General features: G+C 39.4%; 1 protein-coding gene across 2 annotated transcripts in view; it reads left to right on the forward strand.

The window, feature by feature from the left end:
* The first annotated feature begins 714 nt into the window (after nucleotides 1-714).
* LOC122065295 (transcription factor GTE4-like) overlaps nucleotides 715-17088 on the forward strand; it is a 26497-nt gene continuing 10123 nt past the window's right edge. The window contains exons 1-4 of one of the 2 annotated variants that reach the window (XR_006135969.1): nucleotides 715-2804; nucleotides 2900-2945; nucleotides 3053-3160; nucleotides 3321-3397. Coding sequence is in view for 1 of the 2 variants with exons in the window: in XM_042629087.1 (XP_042485021.1) it covers nucleotides 1176-2804; nucleotides 2900-2945; nucleotides 3053-3160; nucleotides 3321-3382 (1845 nt within the window). In the remaining variant the exon portion in view is untranslated. The remainder of the gene's footprint in view (nucleotides 2805-2899; nucleotides 2946-3052; nucleotides 3161-3320; nucleotides 3398-17088) is intronic. The other variant, XM_042629087.1, reaches the window with a different exon arrangement.

Here is a 17088-nt window from a genome sequence, read left to right on the forward strand (position 1 = left end):
ATAGCCACGCTCCATCAACAAAAGCAAAAGCATCGTCTGATTTCTTGATTTCGAGAGGGTAGTTTCCCATTTTAATTTCTTATCTAAAATCATACTAATACAAACTGACATTGTCAATCCCATATCAGTATCGTAGCGGAATCCGTGTCGGGCCATGCCGATCACTAAGGGCCGTTTGATAATGTTTCAAGAAACGCGTTTCTGTCGTTTCTGTTTCCAGAAACAGAGCAAAAAGCGTTTGATAAAACTGTTTCGTTTCACTTATTTTTAGAAATAGAAATAGAAATTTTTACTTATTTATGGTTCAAGAAACGACCCAGGCGAAACAAGTTCAACGACAGGACTTAACTTGTTTCGCTGTTTCTGGAAACGACTTGTGGCAATTCTTTCACTGGTTACCATCGACTTCTAAAAACATGACTTATCAAACACCTTCAACTCTGTTTTCATTTCTAGAAACAGAAATTTATGTTTCTGCTGTTTCTTGAAACAGAAACGATAGAAACGTTATCAAACGGACCCTAAATCCCTGCCTGGAACACTTCGAGAAACATGAAAGGCTGGTTTGATTAATAATATATTGTACTCGCTCATTTTTGTAAATCTATCAATCTATTTACACAAAGATATCCATAGATACCTATTTCCACCATTTGATTTGATGTGGCTTGACTCAGATGATGTAATCACCGCCCTCACTTATATCGTCCCCACGCTCCGAAACACCAGAACAGAATTACAGAAGCATTCGTGGTGTGATGACCGATGATTCAGGAAAAAAAAAAAAAAAAGATTGAATCAGGGAAAAATGACGCCATTGATGCGTTTTGCTGGAGCTTTAGAAGAGAATTTCTGGAAAGCCCTTTCAATCCCTAAACGCTCCCCGAAATCAACTTCTCAAACTGGGAAAAACCGTACATTTGTAGGATAAGGGAAGGCAGGGAGAGACATCAGATCGGAAAACCAGGTAAGAGTGAAGCCTGGCCTTTTCCTCTGCAAAGTATCATCATTTTTTTATCCCCTGTCGGCTTATTAGGGTTTCTTCCTCCCCCAAACCCTAATAATATCGTCTTCTTCACCGGTGGATTCACGGAACCCTAATTAGGGTTTCGGTCTCCTTTACCCGAACGAACGGATCGATTGGTTCTTAAGGGTTTTGATTCTGCAACGTATGTATGGCTTCCGGGCCTATGGTCGGGGGAGGCGGTGATGGTTCTCGAGATAAGCATAGATGGGGAGATGGCAAAGTCTACACAAGAAAGGCTCACAACAAGGGCTCGAAGAGCGTACCTCAACAGCAACCCTCTCAAACCACGGGTCCTGAGGACGGCAACTCGTCTCAGCAGCTGTTGCTCACTCGTTTCGATGCCGCTTCTGACGATTCGTCGAGTCTGAACCGTCGTCAATCCGCTGCGGCCAACACTCGTGAGCCGCCTTCCGGTAATGGCTCCGTTCGCCCGGTTTTTCCTAGGTTGGAAAATCGTGTCACGATTAACGTGTCGTCTAGGTCGAAGCAGGAGATGCGAGAACTACGGCGGAAGCTCACTAATGAACTCGATCAGGTTCGGAGTCTGGTGAAGAAACTAGAAGCTAGGGAAGTGCAATTCACTGGGTTCTCCGGCGGTGGGTACAGTCACTCGCAGCTGTCTGCGAATGATGCTGTAGATAACGGTGGCACAAAAAGGTTGAATTCTGAGTTTGGTTCTGTGGGGCATCGTGAGTCGAGGCCGTTGCACCAGCTTAGTATCTCCGTGGTGGAGAACAGCCAAGGGGTGAGCGATGTTGTTGAGAAAGAGAAGAGGACTCCGAAGGCAAACCAGTACTATCGCAATTCGGATTTTGTGCTCGGAAAGGAGAAATTCCCCCCTCCAGAGAGCAACAAGAAGTCAAAGTCTAACGGTAAGAAGCATGGAGATGGGGAACACGGGTTTCAGGGGTTTGGAATGGACAAGTATTCCAGTCAGGTTTTCAAGAGTTGCAGTATCTTGCTTTCCAAATTGATGAAGCACAAGCATGGTTGGGTGTTTAATACCCCCGTGGACGTGAAGGGGCTTGGACTTCATGACTACCACACCATTATCAAGCATCCAATGGACTTGGGCACAGTGAAATCGAGGCTGAATAAGAATTGGTACATGTCTCCAAGGGAGTTTGCAGAGGATGTGAGACTAACGTTCCGAAATGCGATGACTTATAACCCAAAAGGGCAGGATGTTCACGTCATGGCCGAACAACTTTTGAAGTTATTTGAAGATAAGTGGGCTGCTGTAGAGGCTGAATACAATATTAATTCAAGGCTTGGAGCAGACCATGATGCTCTTGTTCCTACCCCTACTTCGAGGAAGGCCCCCCTTCCACCTCCTCCATATCCTGAGATGAGAAGAACTCTGGATATATCAGAGTCAGCAGCACTTCCTGTTGATTCTAGCCTGAAAGCTTCAAACTTTGCCCCTCCAGTTCCAGGTCGAACCCCTGCCCCGAAGAAGCCTAAGGCAAAGGATCCTCACAAAAGGGACATGACATATGAGGAGAAGCAAAGACTCAGCACAAACCTTCAGAGTTTGCCTTCGGAAAAGCTGGACAACATTGTTCAGATTATTAAGAAGAGGAATTCATCATTGTGCCAGCATGATGATGAAATTGAAGTGGACATTGATAGTGTTGATGCCGAGACTCTGTGGGAACTTGACAGGTTTGTAACCAATTACAAGAAGAGTCTGAGCAAGAACAAAAGGAAAGCCGAACTCGCTATTCAAGCAAGAGCAGAAGCAGAAGTGGAGCCAGAGCACAATGTACAGGAAACGGTATGTGCCTGACTCATAACTGTTGTGATTTTCAATCCTCTTACTAGAGTTTGATTTAATTTTTTTATTTTTTTCTTAAATTTAAATCTTGGTAGAACCCAGCATCGACAATGGTAGAAGCACGAAAAGAAACAAAAGGAGGTAAAATTTTTATGACCCTATGAGTTGCATTTCATCCAATTTGTATCTGACTGGCAACCTCATTTGTTGACTCGATGATCCCTGGAACTATTTGCTGGTTGTCACAGATGAGAAGATTGTTTCCTCCCCTGTCCAAGCAGAAAAGCAAGGGGATAATGTGAGTAGATCAAGTAGTTCAAGCAGCTCAAGCAGTGACTCTGGATCCTCTTCAAGCGGTAATGTTATGAATTTCTGACAAAATTTGTTGTTGATAGTTCGGGGTACTTGCATGACGTATTCAGTGATGTCGCTTGAGGTTCCTTTTCATTATTTTGCCTTCTTCGACACAAGCAATGTTAATTGATCTGTTCACTCATTTCAAGCTGTATTCTACAGATTCAGACAGTGAAAGCTCCTCTGCATTTGGATCTGATGCGGGACATTCCCCGAGGACTTGAATGGGTTCATTTCAGGTAGGCTTGTGCTTGTTTGAAACATTATTGATGGATGGCTGTTGTCTTATCGCATTAGTCCTGCTTGAATTGTTTATTATAATATTTCCATTTTGTAAATAATAATCTTGTGCTTGAATTCTTCAGTATATCACTTATTTACTAAATGGAGCTTTTGTGATATGCTTCTGCACGAGTTACCCATTTCTTGAAGTCTATCAACATATCTATGGAAAATAATTTAGTGTGGGGAAGAGACATTGTGTAACAAGAACTATACTTACATGTTACTTATTACTTGTCAAAATAAATGAATAAATAAAGGAACTATACGGATATGTGGTATCAATACTTGACTGAACCCTATTGTGTTTGGTCATGGAAGATGTCATGGCTAGCTATTGAGGTTAGCTTGTACACAAGTTCTGTTTGATGGTTGCATGTCTTTTTAATGACAAATTATTTTCCACATTAAAAAAGAAAAAAAAAAACTTGAATTCAATGGCCTAGTTTGTTAATGATTACTAGGTAATGTATCCAAAACTGACATTATATCTCCTAGTATTTTGATTCCACAGATGTCTAGGAGACATTTTAGCTACGGTTCACACTTGCCATTTCTCCTTTCAATTACTCAAAAGAATATCCTATGGATTTCATTTTGCACCGGAAACTATTCTTGGAGTAGTTCAAACCTGTTCTGTTCGAACAGGCATGCTCGGGACGAAACTATTCAGTACAATGTTGGTCTTGAGGATACAGAGAAATGGTTCGATGTATTGCTCACTTTTTGGTAGACTTGTTCTGCCTTCATCCAACTACTTGATGCAGACTGATGATGCAAAGTCAAAAACATCTTGCAGTGTATAAGTGGAGCCAACTTAGGCCCTTGTGTATGATGAAAGGATCAAGTTAGTCCTCTGCTTTCTCAACCAACCTATGAGAAGGCAATTGCTATAAGTTGTACCTTGTTGTAGTAGTTTTGTGAAAGTTAATCTACCAGTTTGCTGTCCTACTGGTTTCTGTAATGATTCATGACACGATTTCAGATATTTGTGGTGTATCATCTCAATTTACCCTAAGGCGAGATCCTAAGGATTGGTGACATCTCCAACTTGGATGATCTAGGATCTAGCCAATTGCCTTCAGTGCCAGATTAGGCAGCTCCTCTCTGTTTTTCTTGGACTCCCATTGGAAGCATTTTATATTTAAAAATAGATTCCAGATCTAGTCATAGAACAGATTGAGCAGAATCCTTCTCTGTGGAAAGTGGTCTCTCTAAAAGATAATCCTACTTTGATTAGGGCTCCTCTTTGTAGAATCTCTGCATATTCTCTCTTTGTTACCATATCTGCCTCAATTATTGGGGGATTGGAGATGCTGCACCAGGGTTTTCTTTGTTGGGTGGAAGCAAGCATTAATTACGAACTTATCAACTGGAAATTGTGTATCCCTAGAGGCTTGGAAGACCTTGGTCTTTAGAACACTGAAATTGCACTAAGTGGCCGTGATGGTTGAATAGTACACCACCCTTCAGCATCATGTAATTGCATGGAAGTATGGTCTCGCTGGTGAGACTGCTTGGAAGTGTGATACCATCTTTGGAGTGGCATCATGAGACAAACGTCAGGTGATCATGCTTGAGGTTTGAAGTGAAATTGACACTTTGTCTTGGAGGATCTGTGGTGCTCAGAGCATCCCCCTTGCAAGATCTTTCCCTGGAGCTCCTTAACTTGGTCCATGATCAACTTGTCTTTGGTCCTGGCTACACTGTGGGCATTACTAATAAGCAAATGTGGTCACATTCTCTTTCAAGGAACTTGAACAACAATGAGTTTCAGAATCTGCTGCAGATTTGCTCATGGTGGGGAAGTTTATGGGGGTGTTTCATTGCTAGCCTCTTCAGAGTTTAGGCATGTGTTACTGAATCCCCAAAATTTGGAGCTCTTCTCTAGCAGCAAGGGCTAAGTGTATCTTACTATTTGTTAAAAAAAAAAAGAAGAATGAAATAGAGTAGCATTTGAGAATCATGCCACCTGGTATATACAATGACAATGAATGTAATTTAGACTGGGGTAGGGGTCGAACCAAGTCTCAGCTTCAGGATCTTTTAATCTAAGAACAACCATAACCAATCCAACAATATAACAGAAAATCAAAATAATATAAAATAGTCTAGTAGGCTATTGACTTCAATATGGTAGTATTAATCAGGTCAAACTAGAAACAACCTTTTAGAACTAAATTGGGGACTGAAAGTAATTCAATTGGATTCACAAACAATTGTAATCCATGAACCAAAGTCTAACACAACAACAAGATTCAAACTAGTCCAATTGATCTTAGTTTCAGAAATTCTGTAACTGAATAAACAATAAGAAATATAGGACTAATGAAGTCAAATCAACAAGGAATAGTATCAGCAACCAAGTAGCAACACCCAACAGAAATCGATTCGCTCTGGGTAGAAATTAGGATCGGCCAGAATAGGGAGAAATCCCATAACTGCAGATTCCCTGGTCTGATGAACCTCAAATTAAGGTTGAGTTCCCCTCTATATGATCTTAACACTTGATCAAAAACAGAGAACCATCGGATGGCTGAATCTTCAGAACAGTATAGGGGCAGCAGGAGAGAAACTTGAGATTTCCAGAACCAGAAATCAAAAGCAGTTCAGATCCCTTACCTAGTTTGAAGTACCTTGCAATTAACTTTGAAAAGAAAGAATAGTTGAAGAGACCTCTTTGACTTCACGCCGCAAAGAGTCAATTGGATCAAACACCAATTTCTTAAGTCTTGATCAAACACAAGACAACTCTTCATGAAGAAGACAATAGCAACAACCATTAATTTTTTTTATCCAAATCATTCTAGGCTTTTAGGAGCCTCATCTTTTTTATTTATAATGTTAATGGGGGAGGGAATTACAAAATAGAAGGTTCCTCAAAAAGGAAACCAAATATTCTCCTAATACAATAGTTGCTAAAAACTAAAATTAGAAACTAACTGAAATTAGAAACTAGTTGAAAAAGGAAACTAACTACTAATGACTTGACTTAATTAACAACTTGACTCCTAAGGAAACAAATATAACTCAAATCATACCCAACTAAAAAGGAAACTAATGGAAAAAGGAAACTAACTCATAATCCTGTACTCAATCTTAGAGTCCCCCTTTTAGACCCATAAAAGTGGTCTATTACACAAAATACATGGGATCAAAGGCCCAACATGTATGAAACCCAACCATAGGCTTATGCCTAATAAAACATGCCTATTTTGGTAATTAATCTGCATCAACTCTCCACATCTTGAAAAAATTCGTCCTCAAATTTTGCAGCGATGAGGGGGGGAAACATGTTTGTAGTAGCTTTGACCATTCCCAAACAAAACTCTGGTTGTTTGTAAGCTTGTGGAATGTAGTCTTCAAGGTGTGGAGTTTTTTCTTTAAACAACCATGATGGCATAACAAAGTCTATATGCTCAACCTCTGAATCAATACCAACTGTGAATGTGGTGTGCATAGAGTCGTCAATGTTGGTAACCTCATCAAGAATTGGAACAAACTCTTCCTTTTCATCATGAATCGCAAAGACTTGTTGTGGAGTGCTTTCAACCATTACATCATTGTCCACAGCTTCAGTCTTGTCTACTATGCTTTCTTCAATGCAGAACTCTTTTATGGAATCTTGTCTCTTGACCTTCTGTTTTTGAAGCTTCAAGAACTATCTCTTCAATGTGAACTTTGACTTCAAGTTCTTTTGGTTTGAATAGAGGTATCTTCACTATACATAGAGGAGTTGTGGCTCTTGGGGGTACTAAAGTGTTAGGTTTAGTGGATGAAAAATTTTTCTTGACCTCCCCAGTTTGGTAACCAAACCTTCTACCTAGTTGTGTTAAAAGTTCCTCTTCTCGAAGAGCCTTGTCAAAGTAATCTCTCATTGTATATACATTAGCGACACCAATTCCCCTGTTAATTTCAGCTCGTAATCCCAGTCGAAACCGAGAAAGTAATTGCCTCTTATTCTTCCTAATGTCTGTGCGATAATAAAGTGCATCAAACTTATTCATATACTCCACCACAGTCATATTTCCCTGACGAAGAGAGTTCAGTTGGTATTGTGTACGAGCTCTGAAATTATGTGGCAAGTACTTATCAGATAGTTCTTGCTTCATCTCTTCACATGTAGTGGGTTCTCTACCACAGTCCTCTAGTTCATACTCATAGGTTCACCAATCACGGGCAGCCTCAACTAGCTTGGCACGAGCTAATTTTATCTTCCGTTCCTCAGGCAAGTCATAATAATCAAAATAATCATCTAGAGCAGCTACCCAATCATAGAACAATTGGGGGTCATGTCTACCATTAAACTTCTTCAGATCGAGCTTGACCTTCTGTGAATCTCCAGAGTACCTCTGATATGTGGGACGTTCAATCTCAAAGTAACCCCTTACATGTTCTTCAAAAGTTGGTTGCACTACAGGAATCCTCTGTGGTGCTCTTAGGTTAGGGTTTGCTCTCCTATTAGCCAACTGAGCAGCTACATTTAATGGGGCTTCCACTTCGGGTGTTGTATGTGAATCACCAGTAGGTTGTTGTGGTTGGGTCTTTACAGCGAACAACCCTGTATTCAGTTCAGTCCGCAAAGCTTGCGGTTCAGCTTTCAATTCAATTCTCCATTTTTGTAGAAACTCCATATTAGAAGCTAGGGTGGGGGTATTGTTCTCAGCCATGCTTTGATACCACTTAATGGAGACTAGGGTAGGGGGTCTAACCAAGTCTCACCTTCAGGATCTTTTAATCTAAGAACAACCATAACCAACCCAACAATATAATAGAAAATCAAAATAATATAAGATAGTCTAGTAGGCCATTGAATTATGGGGGTGTTTCATTGCTAGCCTCTTCAGAGTTTAGGCATGTGTTACTGAATCCCCAAAATTTGGAGCTCTTCTCTAGCAGCAAGGGCTAAGTGTATCTTACTATTTGTTAAAAAAAAAAAAGAATGAAATAGAGTAGCATTTGAGAATCATGTGACCTGGTATATACAGTGACAATGAATGTAATTTAGACTGGGGTAGGGGTCTAACCAAGTCTTAGCTTCAGGATCTTTTAATCTAAGAACAACCATAACCAATCCAACAATATAACAGAAAATCAAAATAATATAAGATAGTCTAGTAGGCTATTGACTTCAATATGGTAGTACTAATCAGGTCAAACCAGAAACAACCTTTTAGAACTAAATCAGGGACTGAAAGTAGTTCAATTGGATTCACAAACAACTGTAATCCATGAACCAAAGTCTAACACAACAGCAAGATTCAAACCAGTCCAATTGATCTTAGTTTCAGAAATTCTGTAACTGAATAAACAACAGGAAATATAGGACTGAAATCATCAACTAATGAAGTCAAATCAATAAGGAATAGTATCAGCAACCAATTAGCAACACGCAACAGAAATCGATTCGCAAATTTGGGCAGAATTAGGATCGGCCAGAATAGGGAGAAATCCCATAACTGCAAATTCCCTGGTCTGATGAACCTCAAATTAAGGTTGAGTTTCCCTCTATATGATCTTAACACTCGATAAAAAACAAGGTGCCATCAGATGGCTGGATCTTCAGAACAGTATAGGGGCAGTAGGAGAGAAACTTGAGATTTTCAGAATAAGAAATCAAAAGCAGTTCATATCCCTTACTTGGTTTGAAGAACCTTGCAATTAATTTTGAAAAGAAAGAAAGAATAGTTGAAGAAACCTCTTGGGCTTCACGCCGCAAATAGCCAATTGGATCAAACACCAATTCTTTCAGTTTTGATCAAACACAAGACAACTTTTCATGAAGAAGACAATAGCAACAACCATTAATTTTTTTTTTTTTATCAAAATCATTCTAGGCTTTTAGGAGCCTCATCTTCTTTATTTATAATGTTAATAGGGGAGAGAATTACAAAATAGAAGGTTCCTCAAAAAGGAAATCAAATATTCTCCTAATACAATAGTTACTAAAAATTGAAATTAGGAACTAACTGAAATTAGAAACCAGTTGAAAAAGGAAACTAATTGCTAATGACTCGACTCAATTAACAACTTGACTCCTAATGGAACAAATATAACTCAAATCAAACCCAACTAAAAAGGAAACTAATGGAAAAAGGAAACTAACTAGTAATCCTGTACTCAATCTTAGAGCCCCTCTTTTAGACCCATAAAAGTGGTCTATTACACTCAAAATACATGAGATCAAAGGCCCAACATGTATGGAACCCAACCCTAGGCTTATTCCTAATAAAACAAGCCTATTTTGGTATTTAACCTGCATCAGAATGTTGAGGACTTGGGTCATCTTTTTAGGAGGTTGTTTTTGTAAGTTCAGGTTTGATTGGTGAGATCATTCTTCAAGAGTAGAGATCTATTGTTTGTGAGTTGGGTTGGATTATGTGAATATGTAAGTTGGGAAAGATTCCTTTATGCCACAGTGAGCTTGATTCTATTGGTTTCTTAATCCATAGTGAATTCCTTGTTTGTATGGTGGCTAAGATCAGTTTGTGACGTTGCTGATTATCTAGGTAGAGAGGGAGTAGTCATTATTTAAAACTGCCTCTTTTCAGAGTCTAGAATAACAAGTTGTTTTGTCTTTCTATATTCTCACACTTGTGGTATTGAATGGCCTTTAGGCTTTTCGCCCTTGGGTCTGTTTCATTGTTTCATGTTCTTTTCGATGAATCTCTTTATCCATTTTATTTTGCCTGTTTTCTTTAAAGGCTTAAATCTTGAATTAGGTTTTCTGGCTTTCACACTGTGACTAGTTCATAACTTGTATAATTGATAACAAAATGGATGCTGAGGGTGTTTTACTTTTCGTAACTTGTAAGGTAAAGGAATGTACACAGAGAGAGAGATCAGTGTTGTAATCTCTTGAAAACATCAGCGGTAATCAAATGGACTTCAATGTAAACCAAAAATATCTGTTCCCTAGCCCACTGACCACATAGTATGGTAACTGTGCATAGAGGTGCTTTCATTATAGAATTCTTTTGGAAGACATCATTTGTAGAGTATCGTTCAATTTCAATATATGCCATAAGTCTCTCCCCCTCCCCCTTTCTTCTTCCACTGCATTGCCATCTGATGTTTCTGATTTCCTAACTTGGGCGAGATTCTGGTCAAAGATACTCTTCCATATGCAGGTACTCAGTCTCCCCTCTTTTTTGGTCATGTAAACAGGAAGCCTATTTCTTCTTCTTTATTTTCACTTATTTTAATAAAGTCTCATTGCTGTTACTTATCCAAAAGAAGGAAAAGAAAGAAGAAGAAATGAGCAAGTGATGCAGGAGCACTTCCATGGGTTGACCCAACCAATTGGTTTACCCAGACTGAGAACTGGATCCAAAGTTGGGTCTTTGGTTCGTGTAGAATTCTCCAGAAAAACCGAATTGCAAGTAAATATTGAAAATGTCAATCAGCAGTACTGCAGTGCTTTTCACATTCATTTTATCAACAATCGATTGCAGGGACGAAACTTGAGTGTACACCTTCGAATGGTCTTAACAGATCAGCAAATCTCATAATCAACTTTAGACACTCAAAAATCGACCAGAGAAATAGAACATTGTGAAGATAGAGGGTAGATCGACCAAAGAAATAGAACATTGTGAAGATAAAGGGTAGGAATAGGTTAACTGGATTGAGTATCGCCCTCTCTCCTAGGCCTCTCACCCTCTCAAGGCATCTCACCTATAGGACTGTGATGAGGACATCTGAGTCTACCAGAGGCGCCGCTGCAAAGTCCAGCCAGTTTCACTTTGGCTGGAAGAAATCTGCAACGAAGAAGAAGAAAACCGCAAGGAAGGAGGAAGAGAAGGCTGCCGCTAGTCTCACCCTTCTCTCTCCTTTGTGCTGATTTGTACAGCCAATTGTGGGCCCCACGCTGGACAGCTGGCATGGGAGGATGGAGAGTTCGTGTGATTTAGACTGTTAGTTAATTACTTTAATTGTCTTTTTAAATTAGTAATCTTTCTTTATTTATCCCCTATGTCTTTAGGTTAGATTAGGAAGCTTAGTAATCCTTTTACTTGCTCCCAATTCTTTGGGTTAGATTAGGAATCTATTATTCTACAGTTAGTATTTTTTTTTTTACTATAATTAGGAATTCTTTTTTTGTCTATATAAGGCCAAGGGCCAACACTTGAGTTCTCTCTCTCTCCCACTCCAAAAAAAACCGAGATTTGGTTCTCTTTCCTCTCCCCAACGTGAAGTAGGCTTCCCTCTCCCCTTGGTGAGCTCTTCTTCTTCTCTTCTCCATTAATCTGAATTCTAGGTAAGGATCAAACCTCCCTTTTATTTTCCCCTCCCCTCTCTTTTCTGGTTTCTTCTCCTTCTCCATTCATTGTTCCCTTAGCTGATTTATCTGTAATACCCTATTGCTGCTGTTTTGGGTGATTTTCTGACATTAAACTTGTTGCTTTTTTTTTTTAATTGGTTGATTGGACTTAGGAAAGTACACCACCTATTCTCTATAATACTTTACTCGACTTGTACTCGAACTGATTGATGCGTTGCTGTTACGTGTTAGTTTTTTCAATTAATTTAAATATTTAAATTTTAAGTTATGTAAGGGAAGTTATTAGTTAATGGGAGGATGTGGGATATATCGTGGAGAGTGGATCCATGGGTGTAGTTATGATAAATAGTGGATTGTGATAGGTGTCTTAGGTGTTAAGTGTTAAGTGTTGAGGAAGTTAGAAGATGTGTTGTAACGGCTACCTTTTAGGAGCCTATTTATTAGTGAAGTAATAGTAGATAAGGAGAAAGATAATTACCTAAATTTTCTATTAAAGAGAAGGATGTCCGGCTTCGTTTGTTAAGCCAAGAGGTCTGCTATTTTCTTTCCTCTCCTATTTTCTCTCCCTCTTTTTCTTGTACATATCAGTTGCCATGTTCCTTTCCCCATATTACCCAATTGAAACCTAGTTAACTGGCATTCTTCTCTCAAGGTTATTATTGTTCATTGCTACACTATTTTCTGGTTTTGACTTATGTTCATCATTTTATATGTTGCAATTCTTGTTCCCAGCCCAACTTAAGCTCTATTGAACTCAATATAGTCGACGAGGACAACCACCGTAGGAACCCCTATTTTCTAGGTAAATCCCGACATCATCTTGGTATCAGAGCATGGTTGTGATGCTTAGGTTGTTGCTGGTTTTGTCTATGTGTCTTGCTTACTGAGATCCAATCTCCATCATCTTTCCGTAGTCGAGTCTGAGTTGAGAGAGTGCTACCACTATTTTCTAGATATCATCTTTCTCCTTGGTTTAGTTGAACCAAGTAGCATAGGACACTACTCCTACCAAAAGCACATCCTTGAGAGAGACATCTCTAGACGCAAGGTTGAAAGAGACAACTACCTTTCTCAATTAGAGATTCTGAGTAGGCCTTGAAGCATAGTGTGGCAATAACACCTTGGCTGCCCCTCCTTGTATGTCCACCCATAGTGTGGTTGAGCATACCAAGAGATGTCTAACCCTCGTAACACTCCCATTCCTCATGAACAGTGGGCGAGGTTACTTCAACAGAACGAAGGAACCTTAAGAATCCCCCTAGCTTACCAGACTGAGTTGGCTGCTAGTAGAGTTGATTGGGAAGCACATGCTGTTAATCTCTGGACCATTACCACTAGACTTATAGCCATTGAGACATCTGTCCTATACTTAGACGGACAACAGGGAAACAATTCTCTAGGCACTGGACCTAGGATAGGAGCTCCCAACCCCGAGGTGGAGAACCATGACAATCACACTGATGGTTATGATAGGGTAGGAGACAACTTTCAAGGCACGAGATGTGGTAGAGGTCGTGGACAACCAGGTCTAAGGCACCACACTCCATATGGAGATGAAGAGGGTTTTGAGTAGTATGATTGGGGCTGTGATGTTAGGCGAATGGTTAAGTTAGATGCCCCTTCCTATGATGGTCAAATCAATGCTAGAGGTCTCTTAGACTGGATTAAGCAAATGGATTGGTACTTTGATTTCTATGAAATGCCCGAGGAAGTCCGCTTCATATTCCGCTAAATTCAAGCTTATCAGAGCTACCCAATACTTCTGGATAGACCTAGAGTACCAAGAAATCAGTCTAGGACTTGAGCTAGTAGCGACATAGGTAGAGACATAGTTTTTAAGGCGGTAAGGCGATGAGGTGTTTGAGGGTCTTTCAGAGAGACTTAGCGATAAGGCGGGCATAAAGCGTCGCCTTATCGACTAAAGCGTTCCTGTGTAATTTTTTTATAAAACCAATCTATTTAGCTCAAATCCTAGTTGAATCCTATTACTCATATGTTAAATAAATATTAAATGTTCATATTCATACCAATGTAAGATATTCATCAAGAAAACAAATCAATAAAGTGAATAAACTAAGTTCATCTTCATCAATCATCAATCATCAATCATCATAATATATTAACATATAATATAAATACATAATTATGAAACAAAATTATAAATATCAAGGAAAGAAGACATAAAAAATACAAATATTTATTATACTTACCTCTATGATGCCAAAATGAGTGCCTAAGTCCTAAGGTCATCCACTATATTTCTACTCCTGTCAAAGAAGAATGAAGCTCACTGCTGTCGGAGCAAAATGGTGGCCTGGATCAAAGGTTCTTCCTTGTTCCTTGATTCCTTCTCAAAGCCCTTTCTTAAAATCCTTAACAAAATCCAAACATTGTTTGTGAATTGTGTTTTTGTTTTGTTTGTTTTGGTTATTTTTGATGGAGTAAAGCTGATCCCATACATCTCAAGTGTTAACAAAACCATACACCTACCAATAAAAAATCTATATTTGGAATCTTCATCAAGTAATTTTAAAATGTGCTTAAAAAAAAAAAAAAAAACCCATAAGGCGCCACTTCACATAAGGCGCTAAGGCGTCGCCTTACCAGCACCTTAAAAACTATGGATAGAGATAGAAGAGAGACTCAAAAAGGAGTTCTTGCCTATTACCTATATGTTACATTTGTTGAATGACATGAACACCCTAAAGCAAGGGAAACTGACCATTAATGAGTACATGAGCAAGTTCAATGAACTGAAAATCAAAAGCCGTGCTCGTAAGGATGTTGAGCACACTTTTTAGGTTCATTACTAGGCTCAACTCCGAAATCCAGTCACGTATGGCAGCCCACTTCCAGCGAGATGTTCCACAAGCCTTCCGGATAGCTCTCGAAATATAATCCTCCATTAGGACTTTCCTTAGAAGAAGAGCTTCCAGGCTGGGGAATCCCATTTCTGGAAACCACCCTAAGGCTCATCAGGATTCTCAAGGCCACCTGTTGTACCCCAATGTCAATTTGACAACAAGGGAAAGGGAATATTAGGTGAAGCACCCAAGAGGAATGGTCAACAACAATGCTTCAAGTGTCTGGGGTTTGGTCACTTCTCCAGGGAATGCCCTAACAGAAACTTTTATGTAGGAGAGCAAAACCCTGAAGATGATGACCAAGAGGGCTTTCAGGATCATGAGTATGAGGACCATAGTCTAGATGAGACCATATCTGATGAGGTCGAGGAGTTTCGAACTCGGTATTGTACGATGCATGGTTTCACAACCTAAGAACAACGACGATTGGCAACAAACCAATATTTTTATCAATTACATATGTCATCAGGGCAAGAATTTTCGCGTCGCCATTGACAGCGAAAGGTGCATGAATGTGGTCTCCAAGAGTGCTGTTACTCGAATGGGCCTTAAGACCAGAACCCCACCTAGGCAACTTTGTAAGGTTTCGGGTGGTGTGGCTCTGATACTAAGATGATGTAGGGGTTTACCTAGAAAATAGGGGTCCGTACGGTGAATGTCCACATGGACTATATTGAGTTCAATAAAGCTTAAGTTGGGTTTGGGAACAAAAATGATAACACAATAAAATGATGAACATGTAGTTCAAAATCAGAAAGTAGTGCAACAATGAATAATAATAACCTTGAGGGAAGCATGCAAGTTAACTGGGTATCAATTGGGTAATATGGGGAAGGGAATATGGCAGCGTATCATCAGTTCGAGTACAAGTTAAGTATTCTAGAGAATAGGTGGTGTACTTTTCCAAGTTCAATCAACCAATTAAAAAAAATAAGAAGTTTAATGTTAGAAAATCACCCAAAACAGTAGCAATAAGGTATTAGAGATAAATCAGCAAAGGAAACAATGAATGGAGAAGGAGAAGAAAGCAGAAAAGAGGGGAAGGGAGGGGAGGGGAAAATAAAAGAGAGGTTCGATCCTTACCTTGTATTCAGATTAATGGAGAAGAGAAGAAGAGCTCACCGAGGGGAGAGGGAAGCCAACTTCTCGTTGGGGGAGAGGGAAGAGAACCATCTTGGTTTTTTTTTGGTGGAGAGAGAAGCAACTTCAGTGATCAAATCGTTGGCCCTTGGCCTTACATATATAGACAAAAAAAAAAAGAATTCCTAATTATAGTCCAATAGTAAAAAAAACTACTAACTTGAGAATAATAGATTCCTAATCTATCCCAGAAACTTGAGGGGCAAGTAAAAGTATTATTAAGTTTTCTAATCTAACCCAAAGATCTGGGGGATAAGTAAAAAAAGACTATTAATTTATAAAGACAATTAAAGTAATTAACTAATAGTCCAAATCACACCAACTCTCCATCCTCCCAATTTGCGTCTACTATCTAGGATGGGGCATGCGATTGTTTGTACAAATCAGAAAAAGGAGAGAGAGGGGTGGGACTAGCGGCAGCCTTCTCTTCTTTTCTTCCTTGCGGTTTTCTTCTTCTTCCTTGTGAGATGTAGCAGCAACCCTTGGTTCTCACTGAGACTTCAGCAACAGCATCTAGGTCCTTAGGTATATCCCAGGCCTGAAAACAATATTTTAATGAGAGAACCAAAGTTTGATGGGTAGTTGCAGTGAGGAAAAAAAAAAAAAAAAAACCAGAAACAGAGCATCTCATCAACCATAGGCAGGATTATTCTTGCTGAGACATTTGAAATTACTACTAGAAATCATGAGAAATAGACAAAAAAAAATCTCAGATATGAAATTTGGGGCCAACCCGATCAGTATATAATCAGATATGGAGGTGTAATGCTAGCTGAAAGTTGTCATGAAAACAGGGTACCGGCGTACTGCTCAGTTGCTGGCTAGACTATTGTGTTGAAATCTGAAAGGAACAATTAGAACATTATGAAGAAGAGAGACGAGGGCAGTAAAGAGGAAGGAATGGAATAGAAGAAAGAAATCCAAGCTGAGATTATGGGATTGAACGGAAAATGAAGAAGAGGAAGGAGCTCAGTATGGTCAACCAACAGTCAAGCCACAACAACGATCTACCATGTGGAAATAAGCCTCGGGTTGGGCCTTAGTCTAATGGGTTTCCTTTTTAACAAGCTATTTTAATGGGCCTAAATTATTGGTATGAGGTTGGAACATGGGATTAACTTTATGAGGTTAGTTTGTGATATTTATTTCATTAAGTAATTGTTATTTCCTTGGTTGCCAAGGATGAGATTAGAGTCCTGCCTGAATAATAAGGTTCAAAAACTCGGATTTAAGACTTGTTTCGGCCTAATCGAAATAATAAAAATTCTATTGAAACCTCCAAAATTTCGAAGAAATAGTGCATTTCTTAGTAGTTTGTTTTGCTTGGCCATTTCACCAGTGGGAAAAAGAGGGGGGGGGG

This window comes from Macadamia integrifolia, unplaced genomic scaffold (assembly GCF_013358625.1).
Source record: "Macadamia integrifolia cultivar HAES 741 unplaced genomic scaffold, SCU_Mint_v3 scaffold1965, whole genome shotgun sequence".
NCBI lineage: Eukaryota > Viridiplantae > Streptophyta > Magnoliopsida > Proteales > Proteaceae > Macadamia > Macadamia integrifolia.